Raw genomic sequence first — 17421 nt, 5'->3', positions numbered from 1 at the left:
TAAAGGTGGTGAGGGGTTGTTTATTGCAAATGCTCAGTGTTGCTTTTATAACATTTATTTATTACATTACATGACAAGATTAGTAAATGCCAATCAGAAATTGTAGTTAACAATGGCAAAAAATGAATATCTGCAACCACTTGCGCGAGTAAAAGTCTTTCTAACTGCTGCCTGTGGTCACTTTTTTTTACTTTATTTACTTTTAAAATCAAGTAATCAGTACAATAACTGCATTATTTTTTCACAGCAACACTGTTCATAGATGTGCAAACCATTCAAAGTTCAATATTTGTGGAAACTATTTGTTTGACTTGTATGTTATCTGTGTACGTATGTACATGTGTACTGTACATGAACTGTATGTGTGTGCGTGTGTGTGTGTATTGTGTTGCAGGGGAGTTGTGGTGTGCTGATGTAGTACCTCATTAGCTGCTGTGGACACTAATCTCCTTTGTGGCAGTCTTTCATCCTTAACTCAGGATTTATAGACGCCCACAGTTGCATGCTGCCGGTACCATACGTCAAGCTGTCATTGGCTGCCACTTCTTCCTGTCCCCCCCCCAACTCCTCCTTCACCATCTCCTTTCTTTCTGGATTTGTTTTCCTTTCACCTGATAAGTGGCAAGTATTTGGTGGCTTTTAGCTTGATCAGAGGCATTAGTAGAAAGGGTTATGTAGCCTGAGAGTGTTACATGACAGTATGCCTGCTTGAGTGAACTGACTGCGGTGATCAATACAGTAAGTGCTGGATTGTGACTTCAGGTGATAGGAACTTGCCACTTGATTGTTCATAGTTTGTAACAAAATTGCAGTAAAAGATGGCTGTGATATCCATGTGGAGCAAAACAGAGGTAATTATGTGGTATGGTTAGGCAGCAAATAAAGAAAGTATAGGTCAAGTGTAACAAGCTATAGTTGGAGCCGTAGATTGAGCCAGATTTATTGAACGCACCATAGCGCAATGAATTCCGCTACGTGAACAGGAAATTATTTCATTCAATCAATGCACAAATAATTTGCAATCTACTACATGACCTGGAGGAATTACCGCACACTTTATTCGTTGTACAGAAAAGCTCTAGCAAGGTCTGCAGAAGCTGGATAACAATCCTGATCATTTGATCGGAGTTGCATTAGATACTCAGAAACTTACTTGATACACAGGCAGGTACAACACAACAATGTGGAAAATATTTGAGTGCTTTTCAAACTTAAGCCACAAATTGTGCTTAGAAATTGCATCTCTACAGTAAAAACATCCACAAGCACCACATGTTTCATAAACAGTAGACATGAGCAATGATGCGCGTACAGTATATGTGAGCAGGCCTCCTTTACCCGCCGCTACACACACACACTCACACGTATGTGCACACACATACACACATTTTTGTGCACACAGGCACAGATGCTGCAGGACGCCAAACAAAGATATACACACACACACGGGTTTTTGTGTCCTAGTTTCCATCTAAGGAGAAGCTATTCTCTCTGTAGTTCGCCTTCACTCACACGAAGATCTCAGGGGAATCTTACTACGGTGATGTGACACACTGCTGCTACAGTTCTTGCAACATTGTGTTTGTGTGTGTGTGTCCATGTGTGAGTGTAGGTGTGTATGTGGATCACAAAGCATATATTTCCATTGTCTATCTCAAGAGTCTTTGGGCAGTAGGCCGGGTACACCCTGAACCGCCCTGCAAGTGTCTGAAGTCGTGTCTTTCTATCAGACCCTGCCTCTTGTATCTATTTTGTTTATTCAAATGAATCAAGTATGTGTTTAAAGTGGGGGTTTGGTTGTTTTAAATGTGTTTAAAGTGTGTGTGTGGGTTAAAACTATCTAATCTTATCTGGTATCTCTGTAACACAGAGTAATGACCTGTGGTTCACTGAATATATATTTTTTAATTGATGAATTTTTTTTATACCCTTGCTGGTCATTCAAACTAAACAATTTCAATCTAGCAGAATTGAGCATCATTGATCACATTGCGGATGTTTTCAACAAAGATATAATGTTCCACATGGGTGTGCGTGCCTATGTGTGTGTTTATATTTGAACACATTCTCCTGCTTTCCCTGGTGGTGCTGGGCTGTTTGGCAGGATAAATATAGCCGTGGCGTCGGTGTAAAGCTGTTTTCTCCTCAGCTTTTGTAGCTTTAATCAAAAGCAATCTGGAGGAGGGAGAAGTGAAAGAGAAGGGGGTGAGAGAGAGAGAGAGAGAGAGCGCGAGTAGAGAGAGGGAGAGAGGGAGCGAGGATGGGGAAAAGGGGTGGTGGGTATGGCAGACGGCAGAGTGTTTTATTTTAGCTCTCTTTAAATAGTCATTGGGGAGTGTTCAGGAGTAATGAGAACCCTGGTGGCTGGAGAAGACGGACCGACTCTAACCTCCCATCTCTCTCCTCCTCCATCCTCTGTGTGTCTGTATCTCACGGCCAGCCACACTTCCTCCGTCACTGAATCTGATATAAACGCCGGCTTATGACTACTACTGTGCTCATGCTGCAGGGCCTTCGTGCAGCACTTCCTCTTTTACGCAATGATTCATCATATCTATTCTGGGATGGAATCGCACCCCTCATCAATATCAGCTGTCAATACTAATAGTTATTGATCTGTTATCTAATCTGTCATTTGTTTTCTAAATGAATTGAGCGGTCTACACTGTATAATGTCAGATAATGAAACGTGCCCGTCACAATCCCTCAAAGCTGACATATTTTAATTTGCTACTGTATGATGTCGATGGTCCGATCATTATTCAGTTGTTTTTATTTCCTCCTTTTATGTAGTTCCTCATTCAATTGTCAGTGAATATTGAAAAAAATAATGTGCGTAATCGCTGAATTTGATTATTTTTGTAGGTCATCTGGGTTTGTAATAACTGCCGAAAACAACAGGAGATACTGACCAAGCCAGGCGAATGGTTCACCGGTTCGTCAGGAAAGCCCACCGGTCTCGGATCAGCCATCAGCGAGCCATCTGTGTGCCAAACCCTTGGTGATAAGAAGCTCCGATCCCACTCCCAAGCCCCTCCGGGCTCCACAACATCCCTAGACCCCAACACAGCCAGTGCAGCCGGGAGCACGGCTGGAACAGACGTTCGGTCACGAAGTGAACCGCCAAGAGACACGTACGTTTTGCAAGCACACTGCGTTTCAAATCAATAACAATGCCAAAAAGAGAGAATCGTTTCAAGCTTTAAGAGGAACAGAGCTTTTGTCTTTGAATTGATATTTTTAAATTATCTAGCGTTGGGTGGGATACAATTAAAGCACGGTTCATTTCAAAGTCAAATTGATTGAGTCGATTCAGTCGGACCATAATTCGATGTTTCCAAATTCAATGAACCGCAGTTCGAGAGAATGTATGATGCAATGACTTTCTGGTTGTCATTTTATAATCTGAATGAATTTGCAGGGGTCTAGATTAAATTATTTTACTAGGAGCGCAGTAGCTCCTAACCTGAAATTTTAGGCAGGCAAGTAAATAATTACGTAGATAAGAGTCTGCAAAATGGTTAACAGTTTTATTTTCTTGTTATCTATTCCACAAGGAGAAACGGAAGAGGGGGTGGAGGAACTGGTCGGGCAGAGCGCAGGCCAGGCCAGCCCATGCTGCAAACCCAGGTTTCCATGGACCGAGACCTCCGGGGCGAATCCAGGGAAAGCCGACGACTCACGAAAGGACGTTCATTGGACATCGATCCAGTCGGAGGAAGCGGTGGGTTGAAACGGACACAAGAAGGGGGCCACCAACACATTGGCCACAGTCGTGGCCCCCCTCATCAAGCAGGGCCAGTACTTCCTGGCGGTCGGGGCCATCCTGTACCAGTGCAAGGCAGTGGAACAGGAGTTATGGCAGAGTTGAGGGACGGTTTAGTCTCTGGACAGAGGACCGTCGGTGGATTGAGTGAACACACCCTTGCGCAACAAGACCACCCCCCTCAACTCAGAGAACCTTTGAGTTCAGGGCCCGGATCAGCCCCCGGTCAGGGGCATGTCGTGAGACGAACCAAAAGGAACAAAGCTGACAGCATGCTACGCAATGATTCGCTCAGCTCAGATCAATCGGAATCTTTGCGTCCGCCACCACCTCGACCCTACAAATCAAAGCGAGGGCTGGGAGCTGGAGGCAAGAGGCAGACCAGTGTCAGCAGCTCAGAAGAAGAGGGAGGGACCACACCGGAATACAGCAGTTGTGAGGATGCTGAGATTGAAAGTGTGAGCGAGAGAGGTGAGACTTCTTAAACTGTGTCATTTTCCTTCTGTCACATAAAATATACAGTACAGGCTCCATACACATTCTTTTAACTCATTCAGCGCCATTGACGGTTATAGACGTCAAAGATATTAACTGGGTTGGCAGTGAATGATTTAAAACGTGTCAACAGGCGCGCCCACGTGTTTTAAGTTTCTTACTTCTCCGGGATTGATGAATGCGAAGGGCTACCAGTTGCATACACACGTCTGAAATATCACATTTGTTAAAAAAATACCTTGAATTATATTCTAATGACATTCAGTATATTTTCTCTTGTAATTACGTATTGTCACGAAAGCTAGTATGACATGATTACCGATAGCATTTGAGGTGCAGCATTTGTTCTCTGTCCATCTTTGTAGAAGAACTGCAGCGCTGTGTTTTATACACAATGCATGCTTCAGGCCAGAGCCAGCAGCCTGACTGTCATTGTGACCAATGTGCATGTTAACAAGCGTGTGTTAGACTGTGTGCTGTGTTTGTGTGTGTGTCTAAATGCTTTGCTGAGTGTCATATTATATTGTTTTCAGCTTGGCCCTAAGGGAGTGAGTTGGTGGTGACAGTTGTACTGCGAGTGTGCATGTTTGTGTGTTTGTGATAGGTCCGTTTGACCCCATTTGATTCCAATGTTGACCTTGTGTGGCCTCACATAGCAAAGTGTCCTGGAGCCCTAGAAGGCATGGCTGTTTACGCTCTAACCTTGTAATTTCCAACTGGGATGATATCACTTCACTGCTAACCATTCTTTCCATTTCCAACTCATTGCTGAGCATCTAACAGCAATAGCACTAAGTGAAGATTATTTTTTAATCTTCCCTTTTAAGAGAAGAGGGATTTTGACATCATATTCAACCCAATGCATCAGTTTACAAAGCAGACACAATACTTCAGGTTTCACTTAACTTGAACAAGCCTGCGGCATCTGATTGTTGCTGCACATTCTGCAGAAGTCAAACTCCAAGCATTATGACATTGAGCAAGTGGAGGTTTAGTATGAGCTGTTTCTGTCAGAGCAGGTTTTACTGTATACACTCCAGCATGGCAGCAAGACACTGCTTCCTTTTTTAGCTTGAGACTAAGACGGGATCAATTACGAAATGTGGTTGCTGGCAGCCGCCATGCAGGCTTTTAAATCATTTGACTTTTAAAATCATTGTGAGATCACAATGGAAACACTCACTCACTCACTCACTCACTCACTCACTCACTCACTCACTCACTCACTCACTCACTCACTCACTCACTCACTCACTCACTCACTCACTCACTCACTCACTCACTCACTCACTCACTCACTCACTCACTCGATAATGACTACAAACATAACATTCTCAAGCATTTCATCCAACACTGCACGGAATTACAGTCATGATTGAGTTATGAAACTGAGAAGTGGGTTTGTTTTAAGATTACATAATGCCACTATAAGTTGTCACAAGCCATTCTCCTCATGGTCTGCCTGCTCCTAGGGATGCTTACTCTTATTTTGCTTGATGTCATAACAATGGTGTTGAAGTGCTGCACACATTTCAACAACTCCTCCCTGCACATGTGTACAGCAGAAGCTACAGCTGGAAGGACCCCCAAATCGTATTTCTCATCAGTGTGAAATGTTATATTGGAAGGGAAAAAAAAAAAGCTTCTCATGACTTTTAACAAAAATAATTAGAGTTGCTTGAACCAGTTGCAAGTCATCCCAAGTGGGGACAGTGAGAATGTGATGTCGCTCACTTTGTCACTTTGTCTTTCACAATGACCAAATAAGGAAAATAATATTCTCCAAGACTAAAACTTTCAAGTTTTCTTTTAAATACTTTAATAAGGTTTGTCTCTCTTTCTCTTTCTCATGTTCCATCATCTTCCACTTGCAGGTGACTGGGAATGCTACCCTCATGACCCCACTGTGTGGCATGTAAGTAGAACAAAAGTGGTCTGCCTGAAAACAATAATTAAAATAGTAGCTTGTCACAATTCTAAGTCTTTGCAGTTCTCGTTGTTTTTGCTGCAGCATCCTGTAACCTGGCAACCATCCAAGGAAGGTGACCATCTGATTGGCAGAATCACCCTTAGTAAGAGGAGCACAACCATGCCTAAAGAAGCCGGGGCTCTGCTGGGATTAAAGGTCAGGGTGCCAATAAAATAAACTGCATTCACACATTCATGATAAAAGATATGGCTTCATTAGCCTCTACAAATGGATTCCAAATATTTCACGTTCCCCTTCTCTTTATAGGTGGTGGGAGGTAGAATAACAGAGTCAGGGAGATTAGGTGCCTTCATCACCAAGGTCAAAAAGGGCAGCCTGGCTGATGTGGTTGGACATCTAAGAGCAGGTACTTTGAGCAAAAGAAAAAAAGTTTCTTCATAATATTCAGTGCCTTGTGCATATTTATCCAGAACCCGTGAAATGTTGAAAATCAGGCCACACTATATACTAAGTGGGACTAACAATCCAGTACTAATTATGTATTACTATTCACGTAAAAATTATTATGCAATGTCTAATTTCAGGGGATGAAGTTTTGCAGTGGAATGGGAAACTGTTACCAGGAGCCACCATGAAGGAAGTTTACAACATCATCCTGGAATCGCAAGCGGAGCCCCAAGTCGAGCTAGTTGTATCCCGGCCTATTGGGTAAGTTATGTATATGCTTATAAACCAATGTCATTTTTAAAAATATCTCATGTGATAGAATATGTACACACACAGACAAAATTCAGACATGATTTTATAGAATTTCTGTTCTCATCGGATTGTGCAGATACCCGTTTGTGGGCTGTTTCAATTTTGGTAAACGAAACCTACCCAATTCATGTCTTGTTGATTTAAACTAAGTTAAAAAAAACATGTTAAGTTCATAAGAAAATAAGTTAAAAATCCTGGTCAACAAGGAAAAACTAATAGCAGACATTGATTTAAACATCACTTATGTACTATTTATTCTTTATTGTATCATCTTTTTGAAAAGTTATCTTTAACAGTATTGATACTGTTTTTTTTTTCAATAACGTTGACTTAATTATTTGCTTTGTTTTGGAGCATAAGTTGAATGTATTAATTTCTCTCCAAACAATCACAAAGGGTGTATAGAAAATATCAGTAAGTAATCTTACCATTTTATTAGGACCTTTTTATCCCTCATGCTTATGGAGGAACCATATTGCTGGTGACATTTTGCATCCCAAAAAGAGTCAATCTTTCCTTTAAATGAGCATATGCGCAAATTTGTCTCTTTGAAAATCACTGCAATTGTTGATTATTTTATATTTTTATAAATCAAAGAGATGCAAAATGAAAGATGTCTATGACGGTAGAATAGTCTTCCACAAACCACATTAGGAAACATTATCGAAGAAATCATTTGATGCTTTATAATGCTTCAAACTTTGCTAACCTTGCTGTTTTGAATTTGGGCTGCTGGAATTTATAAAGCATGATTTGAGTTTATTTGATGACGCTTGCTTTATTTATTTGATCTATACGTGTGTTTTGTCATCATTTTTATTATTATTATTATCATTACAATAGTAGTTGTATATAGAATTATATTATTATAAAACTGGTGTAAAAATTGTTAGTGTTTGTAGAATTAGCTTGATGCAGCTGCATAATTTAGAGATGACTGAAACCTATGGTACTCAACTTCTACACACTTTATTTATTTAAGAAATGTCCCCATTCCATGATCATTTGCGTTGCCATATTTTCTAACCATGTGATAGTTTAGCTTGAACATCTGCTGTATCTAACTAGTTTGAATACTGTATGGATTTCTGAATCAAGCATGCAAGCCTGTGCATCCACAAACCTACTAACTTTACTGCATTCAATCCAGCCAGTTGTAAACATGCAAACGGCTCACGCGTTTTCTTGTCTTTTCAGTGATATCCCAAGAATCCCAGACACATCCCATCCTCCATTAGAATCTAGTAGGTGTCTTTATTTCGAAAAACTCCATCTTCCACCCATGAACACAGGCTCCACCTTCCAACCTTGAGATTTGCAAATCATTTTCTGTTTCTTTTTGCTTCATAGCAGGTTCGAGTTCATTTGAGTCCCAGAAGATGGAGCGACCATCAAAAAATCTTTTATCTCCCACCAGTCCCAGAATGATTCTAGACGCTCCACAGCTAATGCCAGGAAAACTTTCTGTGAGTGGCTGTTAACTGGGTCACATTGTAAAATCTCTGGACCAAATGTCTTTGTGTGCTTTTGGCCTGCAGGTCAAGCTGTGGTACGACAAAGCAGGTCACCAGTTAATAGTCAATGTGCTTCAGGCGGTAGAGCTCCCTCTCCGGCCTGATGGACGACCCAGAAGTCCATACGTCAAAATGTACTTTCTTCCTGATCGCAGGTACAGCTGGCATATGTTCTTGTTTCAAAAAATTTCAAAAGTGGCCACTGTGATTTTTTTAAAATGATTTTTGATTTTTTAAAACTATCCCACACTGTCCTATTTGTGAATTGAATCAACAATGGCCTTTGCTACACAAACACACACACACAAAAATGGATTTGGATGTGTTTAAAATAGTGACAAGAGTAAACGCAGGACAAAAGCAGTGAAGAAGACCTGCGAACCCAAGTGGAACCAAACATTCCTCTACACTCACATCCATCGTAGGGATTTCCGCAACCATATGCTGGAGCTGACCGTATGGGACCAGCCTAGGTCACCAGAGGAGGACAGCATCTTTATGGGAGAAGTAATACACACACACAGACACACACGCAGTTCTATATTCTCGTATTGTTTTTTTTAAGCAAACACAAGAATTACATAGCAGTTAGTATTTAACAGATTCAAAGTGACTATTTTATTGCATCAGTTATTGGAACGGGAAAACTTTGACTTGACAGATCCTGATCGAGCTGGAGACAGCTCTGCTGGATGACAAGCCACACTTGTATCCCCTCCAAACGCACGATGTCTCATCCATACCGCTCCCCCGCCCCTCCCCGTATCTGCCTCGTCGACACATGCACGCCGACAACCCTGGCAGGAAGCTGCAGCGTAAGTATTGCATGTCTGTGTTTCGACTTAACTGTTTGTTTTCAAGCTGTGTCATGTCGTGTGTGTTTGCGTGCATTGAGAAAGAGACAATCTTTAGTTTCCAAAACAAATCATACATAGCCTTTGTATAACATGTACTGTACGTCAATGGTAATGTCTGCTTTTACTTCCCTCCCTTAATACTTCACGTGTATCTGCATCTGGAATGTGTGCATGCGTGTGTTTGTGTGTGTCGGTGTGTATGTAGGTTCGCAGCGTGTAACAGAGCCTGAGTTTGAGGGTACAGCAGTAGTTTCTAAAGGTGGGTGGGGATTGTTTTTGTATTATGCAACATTTCCCACATTTGTTTCTGTGCAGTGTTTCGTGGTATGCATTTGTGTACGCTTATTAATGAACTGTAATGTCAAAGGAAATTCATATTGAACATAAGCTATAAGGTGAACGTGGTGGAGGGGTTTGCGACTTTTTCTGAAAAGTTCCTCCTCTCTCCGAACACCTTAGATCAACTCTATCCCAGATTGGCTTGAGAGAAACTCCTTTGTAAAAGAAACCATCTGGTTTGGCTGGTTAGGTATAAATGGGAAAGAAAAATGGTAGGCCCACTCAAAGAGAAACTAGTGGGCCATTGCAAGCTTTGAGGTATTGCACTGTTGGAAATGAAGCCAGGGACCTTGGGATCAAAACAAAGCCCAGCAAGGATGCACATATGCTTTCAAGGCTGATCACTCTCTATATTGCTATTTTTATCTTTAGACCATGTTTTGCTGCAACAACAAAAAAGGATTTTTTTTAAAACACAGCACAATTTTCTATCTCAACGTCGCTTTTTACTGCTCTATTTGCATATCCTCCAAAAATTGTTGATTTCTTTAATTTTGCTTTAGGTTAAACACATTCAGATTTGACATCAAAAGATAAACATGATTTTTGAGGTAGAAAGATTAGACCTGTTAATCTTAAAATGATCTCCATGCACCTTCACTGGCCCCTGACAGCAGAGGGACGTGGCAGGGAGCGACAACGGGAGCCCACGTCCACCCTGGAGGTGCCCGAGTGCCAGAGGACGCCCTCACATCATATACGTTCCCGCTCAGTATCCCCCCACCGCGAGGAGCAGGGATGTATACGATCCCGACCGGCCAATGTCCCTGCGCAGAGGTGAGAAGTTATGATTTGAAAATGACATATTGCACTGAAAGAGGCTGTGGCTTCTCAATACACTGATCGTTACCAAGATGATTTTTAGGGTTGTTCGAATTAATTGCATTTGCACAAAGTGGTTGTCTTTTTTCTAGAGTATGTCCAGAAAAAATGTGATGTACAGCCACGCTTCCATCAGGTGCTACAATTTAGTTTAGTATATAGGAAAGGCAATAGTGGGTGAGAGAGGAGCAATGTTGGAAAGCAACAAAGTGAGGCCATCTTCTAATGAAATGGCAACTCCAACTAGCCCGGAACTCATTGTGCTGCCAGCTCTGCTTTTACATTCTGAGCCAAATGAGCCCAGCCAAGAATTGTCTGCCACATTGCTTGACCACCACAGTGACTTAATTCATATCCGTCTTTAAATATATATTTATTGTCTTTATTTTTCAGGAGTCTAGACGATGAGCTTTCGCACCCCAGGCGTTCTCGGTCTCCGAGCCGCTACTACGACTCCTCTCGAGGTCACCACACGGATCAGGAATACCTCGATGACAGGTATTTTCATTGCATTTGCATCTGTCCTGTCCTAGGATGTTCATTTATTGACTTATTTGACTTTTGAGCTGCTTCATCGTAGGCAAAGCTGGAAAGTGGCAAAACATTTGAATGTGTGGAGTGTGTGAATGTCATGGATGTTGAAATCCCATTGTATGAGTCAAGCTTGATTTTTATTTTCCTGTATGCATTTTATGTTTTGCACTGTTGACCTTGGACGGGGTTGTTGGTGCTATAAACAACTGATTAGTTGTTTGTAAAACTACATTTTAATTGTGTGTTTTGGCGTCGGAACGTGTGTTCATGTCTGCGTTTTTGTTTGTGCATAGCGTCCTCGTGTTCCAATTCACTCTCTTCTCCCTTTGCTCTCCTGTTTTGGGGAATTGTTGTTGATTTCCTCATGTGTCATCCATCCCCATGGTTACCACAGTGAGGTCATCATGATCCACCAATCAATGCGAGGCAAAAGTGCTGAGTGCATCCACTTAAGGTAACTTAGTCAATCATGTCATATTCCATATTGTGTGTTTCTGGGTGTGAATTTCTGCCTCAGAACTTGTACTTGCATAGCATTTCCATGAAAGTGCCTTTTGGTTATACTGTATGTTGGCAAACTGACAAGACAATCGAGATCATTTCCAATTCGATATTAATCGCAAACAACAACAAAAAGAACAGCGGTAAGGAATTATGGCGATATTACATGTCAAACATTGGTAGCAGATAAAACAGCTGTCAGGAAAGTAAGTTAATAGTAAAGCAGTCATGTTTATTAATGTTTATCGCTAAGATTTTGAGAGGAAGAAAAGCAAAGTAGTGGATCGCATCCATGTAAATCACTTGCATACTGCTTGTAGTCCACAAGAGGGCGCTACAGGACGATGCTTATTACCTACAGTAAGAGTGATGGATTTTGTGTTTGACTCATTTTTTCAGTTTAAAAATTCTTAAAGTTTTAGTCTTTACACGTTTCTCTTTTCTACTGACACAAACATTAAGAATTAACACAATTATTATTCACAATGTTAATCGTTCTTCAGAACTTTTACACTTTGGGCAGGCATACCAAAGATTTTAGGAATAGAAAAAAAAAAACCTCATTGCATTATCACCTGTGCCTTTAAACCACAACATACTCAACTACATAAAACCACAAGTAAACTTTCCTCTTCATTTGCCCCGTAGAACTCTTCTTTCTGTTGTCCAAACAGCCGCGCACAATAATTTCTTTTTCTTCCCTTTTCCTACAATCTTGTCCATTTTGCTGCTTCTGTCACTGGCATGCATGCTTATCGTAATTCTGGAGTTCAACTAGGCGCATGAAAACACTCCCACACAAGATGCCACTTATTTGAAAATATTATAACGTGATGAGGTAAGTATGTACACTACCGTTCAAAAGTTTGGGGTCACAAAATTGTTTGGGTGACCCCAAACTTTTGAACGGTAGTGTATATATTTATTTAGATAATTATTTATAGATTATATATATAATCTTCTGTGTAAAAAATCTTATAATATATATGTATGCTTATATTCATAGATTATATATAATCTTATACAAATATAAGATATAATTTACAATATTTAATTCATAATATTTTATTATAATAATATTTACACTACCGTTCAAAAGTTTGGGGTCACCCAAACAATTTTGTGACCCCAAACTTTTGAACGGTAGTGTACATATACGGGGGTTTGATATGCTTCAAACAAACTAACAAACAAACACTGATGCACAAACCCGTTCATAGCAGAGTTGTAGACTTTAAGGACTTGGGACTTGACTCGACCTAACTTTGACTTCACTCTCAAACCCACAAAGAATGCTACGCTATGTTAATAAGTCCACATTTAGCTCACTGATAACTTGTCAAACATTATCTAAGCGTCTTGTCGGTTAGGCATCTGTTTGAGAAGACAATAAATGAATAGACAGTACAGAGAAAAAGACAAGTACTGAGACCATTTATTTATTTTTTTATTTACCAGATGCCAACAGGTCTGGCCATGTTTGCAATGATGACACAATGTTGTTAAAAGTAGTCCTTTTGATTTCATTCCTTTGTTTGAAGCATATAGCCAACTTTTGTGGCGTTATTTTGCTACCATTGCGGTCGTAATACCAAATATCTCTTTGTCTGAAAACATTTAAAGGAACTTATTTGGAATGAGAGATTCTCACTTCTTTTCGCTGTTCAATTAGATTCAACTTTGCTTGCAATGCATGCTGTTTTTGGAAATCTGCTATGATCAGTAGCAGTGTACCGTGCCTGCATGTCAAAAGCTAAACTAAGCTCTGTTCTGGACTCTCCATCCTGATAACACACACCTTCACACAATGAGTTGGGTAACTACACCTTTTAGATACATCCAGTCACATCATTGTGCCCTGCAGGCAGGCATGGCTTAGTTCTCAGACTTATGATTTTATGAATCCAGCCAAACTTTGTTTTGAAGTAAGTTTTGTGTTTGTCCATTGTTTTTCTCTTTGTGGTTGACCTCTTGCCGTGTCTCTCCTTTCCATCCTCCTCTTCCTCCATTGGATGGCATGTTGTGCTGTGATGCCTCTAGTGATCTTCAGCCTTCTCTGGACAGGGTTAGGAGTGCTAGCACCAACTGTCTGACTCCAGATAATCATGTCCCCTCACCTGAGTTGGAAAGGTACCATGCTTTGTATCCACCACCCTCCTGTAGTTTTGCTGTAGTCCCCCATTTCCCTTTGGTATTGCTCTCTTGCACTCTTCCCCACTTTTCCAAAATGATGCTTCACTCTCACAACACACCAAGGCACTCAATGTTGCCCGATTTCCCTTGGTCTTCACCTGTTGTCAAAATAACCGATTTCATTCAAATTATGCGGACAATCAAATTTCAGACATTGATCCTTCAAGTTAATAGTTAGATACTTGCCAGTGGTGAAAGACAATTGCATTTCTTGTTGTACGTATATCTCAAGTTAATTCTTCTTGTGCTGTGATTCACTTCACCACTCACACACATACACACCTAATTCTCTATCCTACAAACTCTTAATCCAGAGGATGACCTGCAGTAATCTATGTCAGATACATTCCATTATCGATCTGCTTTGTCTGCTGAGACTGCGCTATGTCACTATCTAAAGTGTACTGCTATCTTAAACAATTGTAGTTGTTTGTGACTGGTATTCATAGCGTGAGCCTTGAATGTGTTTCTAGTTTTTGTCATGTCTCCTGTGGTAGTGCTGCTGCAGTCTTGAATTTGTTTACTGGTGGTCTTTTAGGATAATCTCTAAAACACTAATATTACTAAAAATGGAATGATGAATACATAAATAAATAGATAAATAAATAAATTGCAATTAAGAAAAACACAACAATGAGAAGGTTGTTGCAAGACAAATGTACGGCTTAATCTGCAGCAAAGAACATAGGCTTGCCTCTGCTGCCCTCAAGTGGTAGAAAATAAAAGCATGCTGCTGCATTTTATCTATTGTTAATGTACAATTGAATTGATAAAGGCGATCTGCGCACATATATAAGATATATAACAAAAGTGTGTATATTACATATGTCATATACATACTTTGTATTCAACATAAGCAACAGTAACTGGTTTTAGGAGATGCATCAGTTTAATTTGGGTATTGTATCTAAATAATGAAGATTTGTCAAAATGTTATCTTCAGTGATAAGCATCTTTTTTTCATTGTGAGCATCAAACAAGACTTCTATTATATTTATTTTTAACTACTGAGGGTGTGGTGAAATCATATTTGTTGGACCTGAAGATATATGTGTATACTGGAGTCCATTCTTTTTTCAGTGAAGTTATTTTTTTTCCCCTGTGTACACTTAGAAAATCATTGTCCCATTCGTTGCCCCGGAGACGTCCCCCGAGTCCCCGGATTTTTATCCAACATGCTTCCCCTGAAGATGACAGGTACCCTTTTGTGGACCCGTGACATCTCTCGCAACTCTCTTGAGCTTGACTTGTGACACCACTGAGTACCACCATCAAACATTTATTTTCTAACTTGAGAAAAGCTCTCGTACACATCAATTAATTCTCTTCAGTTGTGTTCACATGTTTTTTTGGGAGGGGTGCAGGCAGTATGCGGTAGCACCTGTGAGGGTGTTTTACACTGAGCCTCTAAAATTTGATTCCATTTTTTAAAAATATTTTTGGATGAATATTTTTGATAAAAAATACGAGTAGAAAGTGATTTTATCTTGTATGAAATTAAGCACAGCTATACGTAAATTTCCATTTTTGGATTAAATTATTTGCCTTATTCTTCAATACATCAATCTTCACGCCAGAAAATCCTCTTCAGCGTGAAGTTGTATTTCTATTGCTTTTCCACTTATTATAACAGCAGAAGCTACTGTAAATTTATTTGAACAAATACAAGATAAAATCACTATTTGTTTTTGCTGGCCAGCTCTCTTATCCTAAATCCCGGGTACTCTGTGGTCACGACTTTGACGCAGTGGCTGTGGCATACAATGTAGAACTTGTCTGAAAGACAAATTCTACACCGTTTGTCACTCACATTGTGTAAAGGTTTTTGCCTTTGTGCACTTTTGAAGTCTCTTCACAAAGATTTGCAATGGTTTGTGTTCCTGGTTGTGGATAGTGTTGACATTGTTTTGTCTTGGTTTTCGTATTGTCTCCTTCCCTTAATAAGCTTCACTTTGTGCTCTTTTTTAACTTGCGGTAGCTCGGACTGCTTTTGGTGTGAAATCCTGCGCAGTTGTGTTTGCTTTTTGCATTGATATAAAGTGTTGGTGTTCTGGGAATTGCACTTGCAGCTTCTATGTGCTCAACTTCCTCTCCTCCAAGATGGCTTAGAATTTTCAATGGCATCAAGTTTGGATGTGTCTATGTGTCATCCACATTATTCTTTGCTCTGTGGTCCCTGAAATTCTCCTCAGTGAGCTACACTGTATTTTATTTGACACACACGCATACATATTTTGACTAAATGCCATTAGACAGTCCTCTCCAAAAGTTATGGAACAGCAAGTTTGCGCTCCTCTATCTTATCCAGTTATCGCTCAGTGTTTGTATGCTTGACGTGCCAAAATCAAAGTCAGTGCTTCATTCCAGTATGCTTCTGTTTTCGCATTTTTCATAATATGTGACATCGTAGTTCTATTTTTTTTTTTACCCAATTTTTTGTCTGCTTGTGCACTTTTGCACTATGTGTGTAAAACTTTGCTCATTAGGCGCAGTCTTGGTTAGGGGATTCATCCAGCAAATCCTCTTTCAATTTCAATTAACCCTGAGTTAGATACAAGCTGTCTCTGTTTAATTCTATGTTGTATTCCATATAACCTGTCAACTCCTAAACTTTCTCCAAATTATCTCCTGTTCTGTGTTTATTAGTGTGGCCAGGTTTGTCGACGGCTGTCACTAATGATGTGTTTCTCTATAGAATGTTTTGAATGATTTCATCCGTGCAGTATTGTGAGATTTTGCAAAGTACAGAGTTCGATATTTCCACCTTCTCCCACTTCCATCACCTATTTTCCGTGCATGTTTGTGTGAGTGTGTGTCAAGAATCTTGCTTCACTTGCTGATGAATCTATAGCTTGCTTCTCCTACGGCTGATATGTTTTTGCCACCTTTTCCCCAATTGTTGCTGTTGCCAACCAAGTGATATTCTTTCTATATTTTATCGATTTATCATGGTCTGAATATTTCATGGATCTTATTTTGGATTTCATGTAGTTTCTCTGTCTGTTCTTTTGTCTCTTCCTCTGTCTGTTGCATTTTTTTTATTTGTTACTGAATATTAGGGGCCACCACGAAGGTGGTACACCTCTTTCAATGACATCATCCTCATCTCGCAAAGTGAGGCAGCTCCCCCAGCTTCCCCCCAAGAGCAACAGTGTAGAACAAGGTAAACATGAACAGGCGTTGTCCTTGTGCTACATGACTGAACTTAAACGATAGCACAAAACACTTTCAATACAATCTTTCTTTTCTTTTGTTTTTTTTTCCAGCCCTGGTAGCAGAGGAGCGCGTCCGTCAACTCCAAATGAGGGTTCATTCGAACCGGATGTCAGCTGCTGTCAGTAACTCCAGCCAGCAGGACCTGGACCGAGCGCTCAAGAACAAACGAGAGGTGGCTTTTTACTTCGCTTTCACAGATAGTCAGCCAGAATGTCTGCCATGTGACCCATTACACTGTTATTTTCTCGCAGCTCTTCAAGGACCACAGGACGAGCAGTGAGAATGCTTCCCATAAGTCCTCAGACAGTGATGTCAGCGACGTATCAGCCATCTCTCGAACCAGCAGTGCCTCTCGGATTAGTAGCACCAGCTACATGTCCATCCAGTCAGAGAGACCCAGAGGACGCTTCAGGTACAAACATTATATTTTATGACACTCACTGCTGGGGATGAATTCATATTTCAATGATGTGACGTGATTTTACAAAAAAAAAA

The 17421-nt window shown here is 40.4% G+C and overlaps 1 protein-coding gene across 7 annotated transcripts in view; it reads left to right on the top strand.

Moving 5' to 3' along the window:
• LOC119134458 (regulating synaptic membrane exocytosis protein 1-like) overlaps positions 1-17421 on the top strand; it is a 32850-nt gene that overhangs the window by 9761 nt on the left and 5668 nt on the right. For 2 of the 7 annotated variants that reach the window (XM_037271139.1, XM_037271137.1), the window contains exons 5-24: positions 2866-3134; positions 3558-4237; positions 6136-6176; positions 6252-6386; positions 6498-6597; positions 6776-6899; positions 8148-8194; positions 8304-8416; positions 8489-8619; positions 8800-8971; positions 9126-9279; positions 9527-9580; positions 10275-10437; positions 10876-10980; positions 11411-11470; positions 13558-13647; positions 14824-14907; positions 16770-16873; positions 16977-17098; positions 17178-17338. In XM_037271139.1, the coding sequence (XP_037127034.1) occupies positions 2866-3134; positions 3558-4237; positions 6136-6176; positions 6252-6386; positions 6498-6597; positions 6776-6899; positions 8148-8194; positions 8304-8416; positions 8489-8619; positions 8800-8971; positions 9126-9279; positions 9527-9580; positions 10275-10437; positions 10876-10980; positions 11411-11470; positions 13558-13647; positions 14824-14907; positions 16770-16873; positions 16977-17098; positions 17178-17338 (2909 nt within the window). Of the gene's footprint in view, positions 1-2865; positions 3135-3557; positions 4238-6135; positions 6177-6251; positions 6387-6497; positions 6598-6775; positions 6900-7346; positions 7365-8147; positions 8195-8300; positions 8417-8488; positions 8620-8799; positions 8972-9125; positions 9280-9526; positions 9581-10274; positions 10438-10875; positions 10981-11410; positions 11471-13557; positions 13648-14823; positions 14908-16769; positions 16874-16976; positions 17099-17177; positions 17339-17421 lie in introns of all 7 variants that reach the window. The other 5 variants (XM_037271136.1, XM_037271134.1, XM_037271138.1 and 2 more) reach the window with 5 other exon arrangements.

Source organism: Syngnathus acus, chromosome 15 (assembly GCF_901709675.1).
Source record: "Syngnathus acus chromosome 15, fSynAcu1.2, whole genome shotgun sequence".
NCBI classification, from domain to species: Eukaryota; Metazoa; Chordata; class Actinopteri; order Syngnathiformes; family Syngnathidae; genus Syngnathus; species Syngnathus acus.
This window is presented reverse-complemented; position numbering and strand designations above follow the sequence as displayed.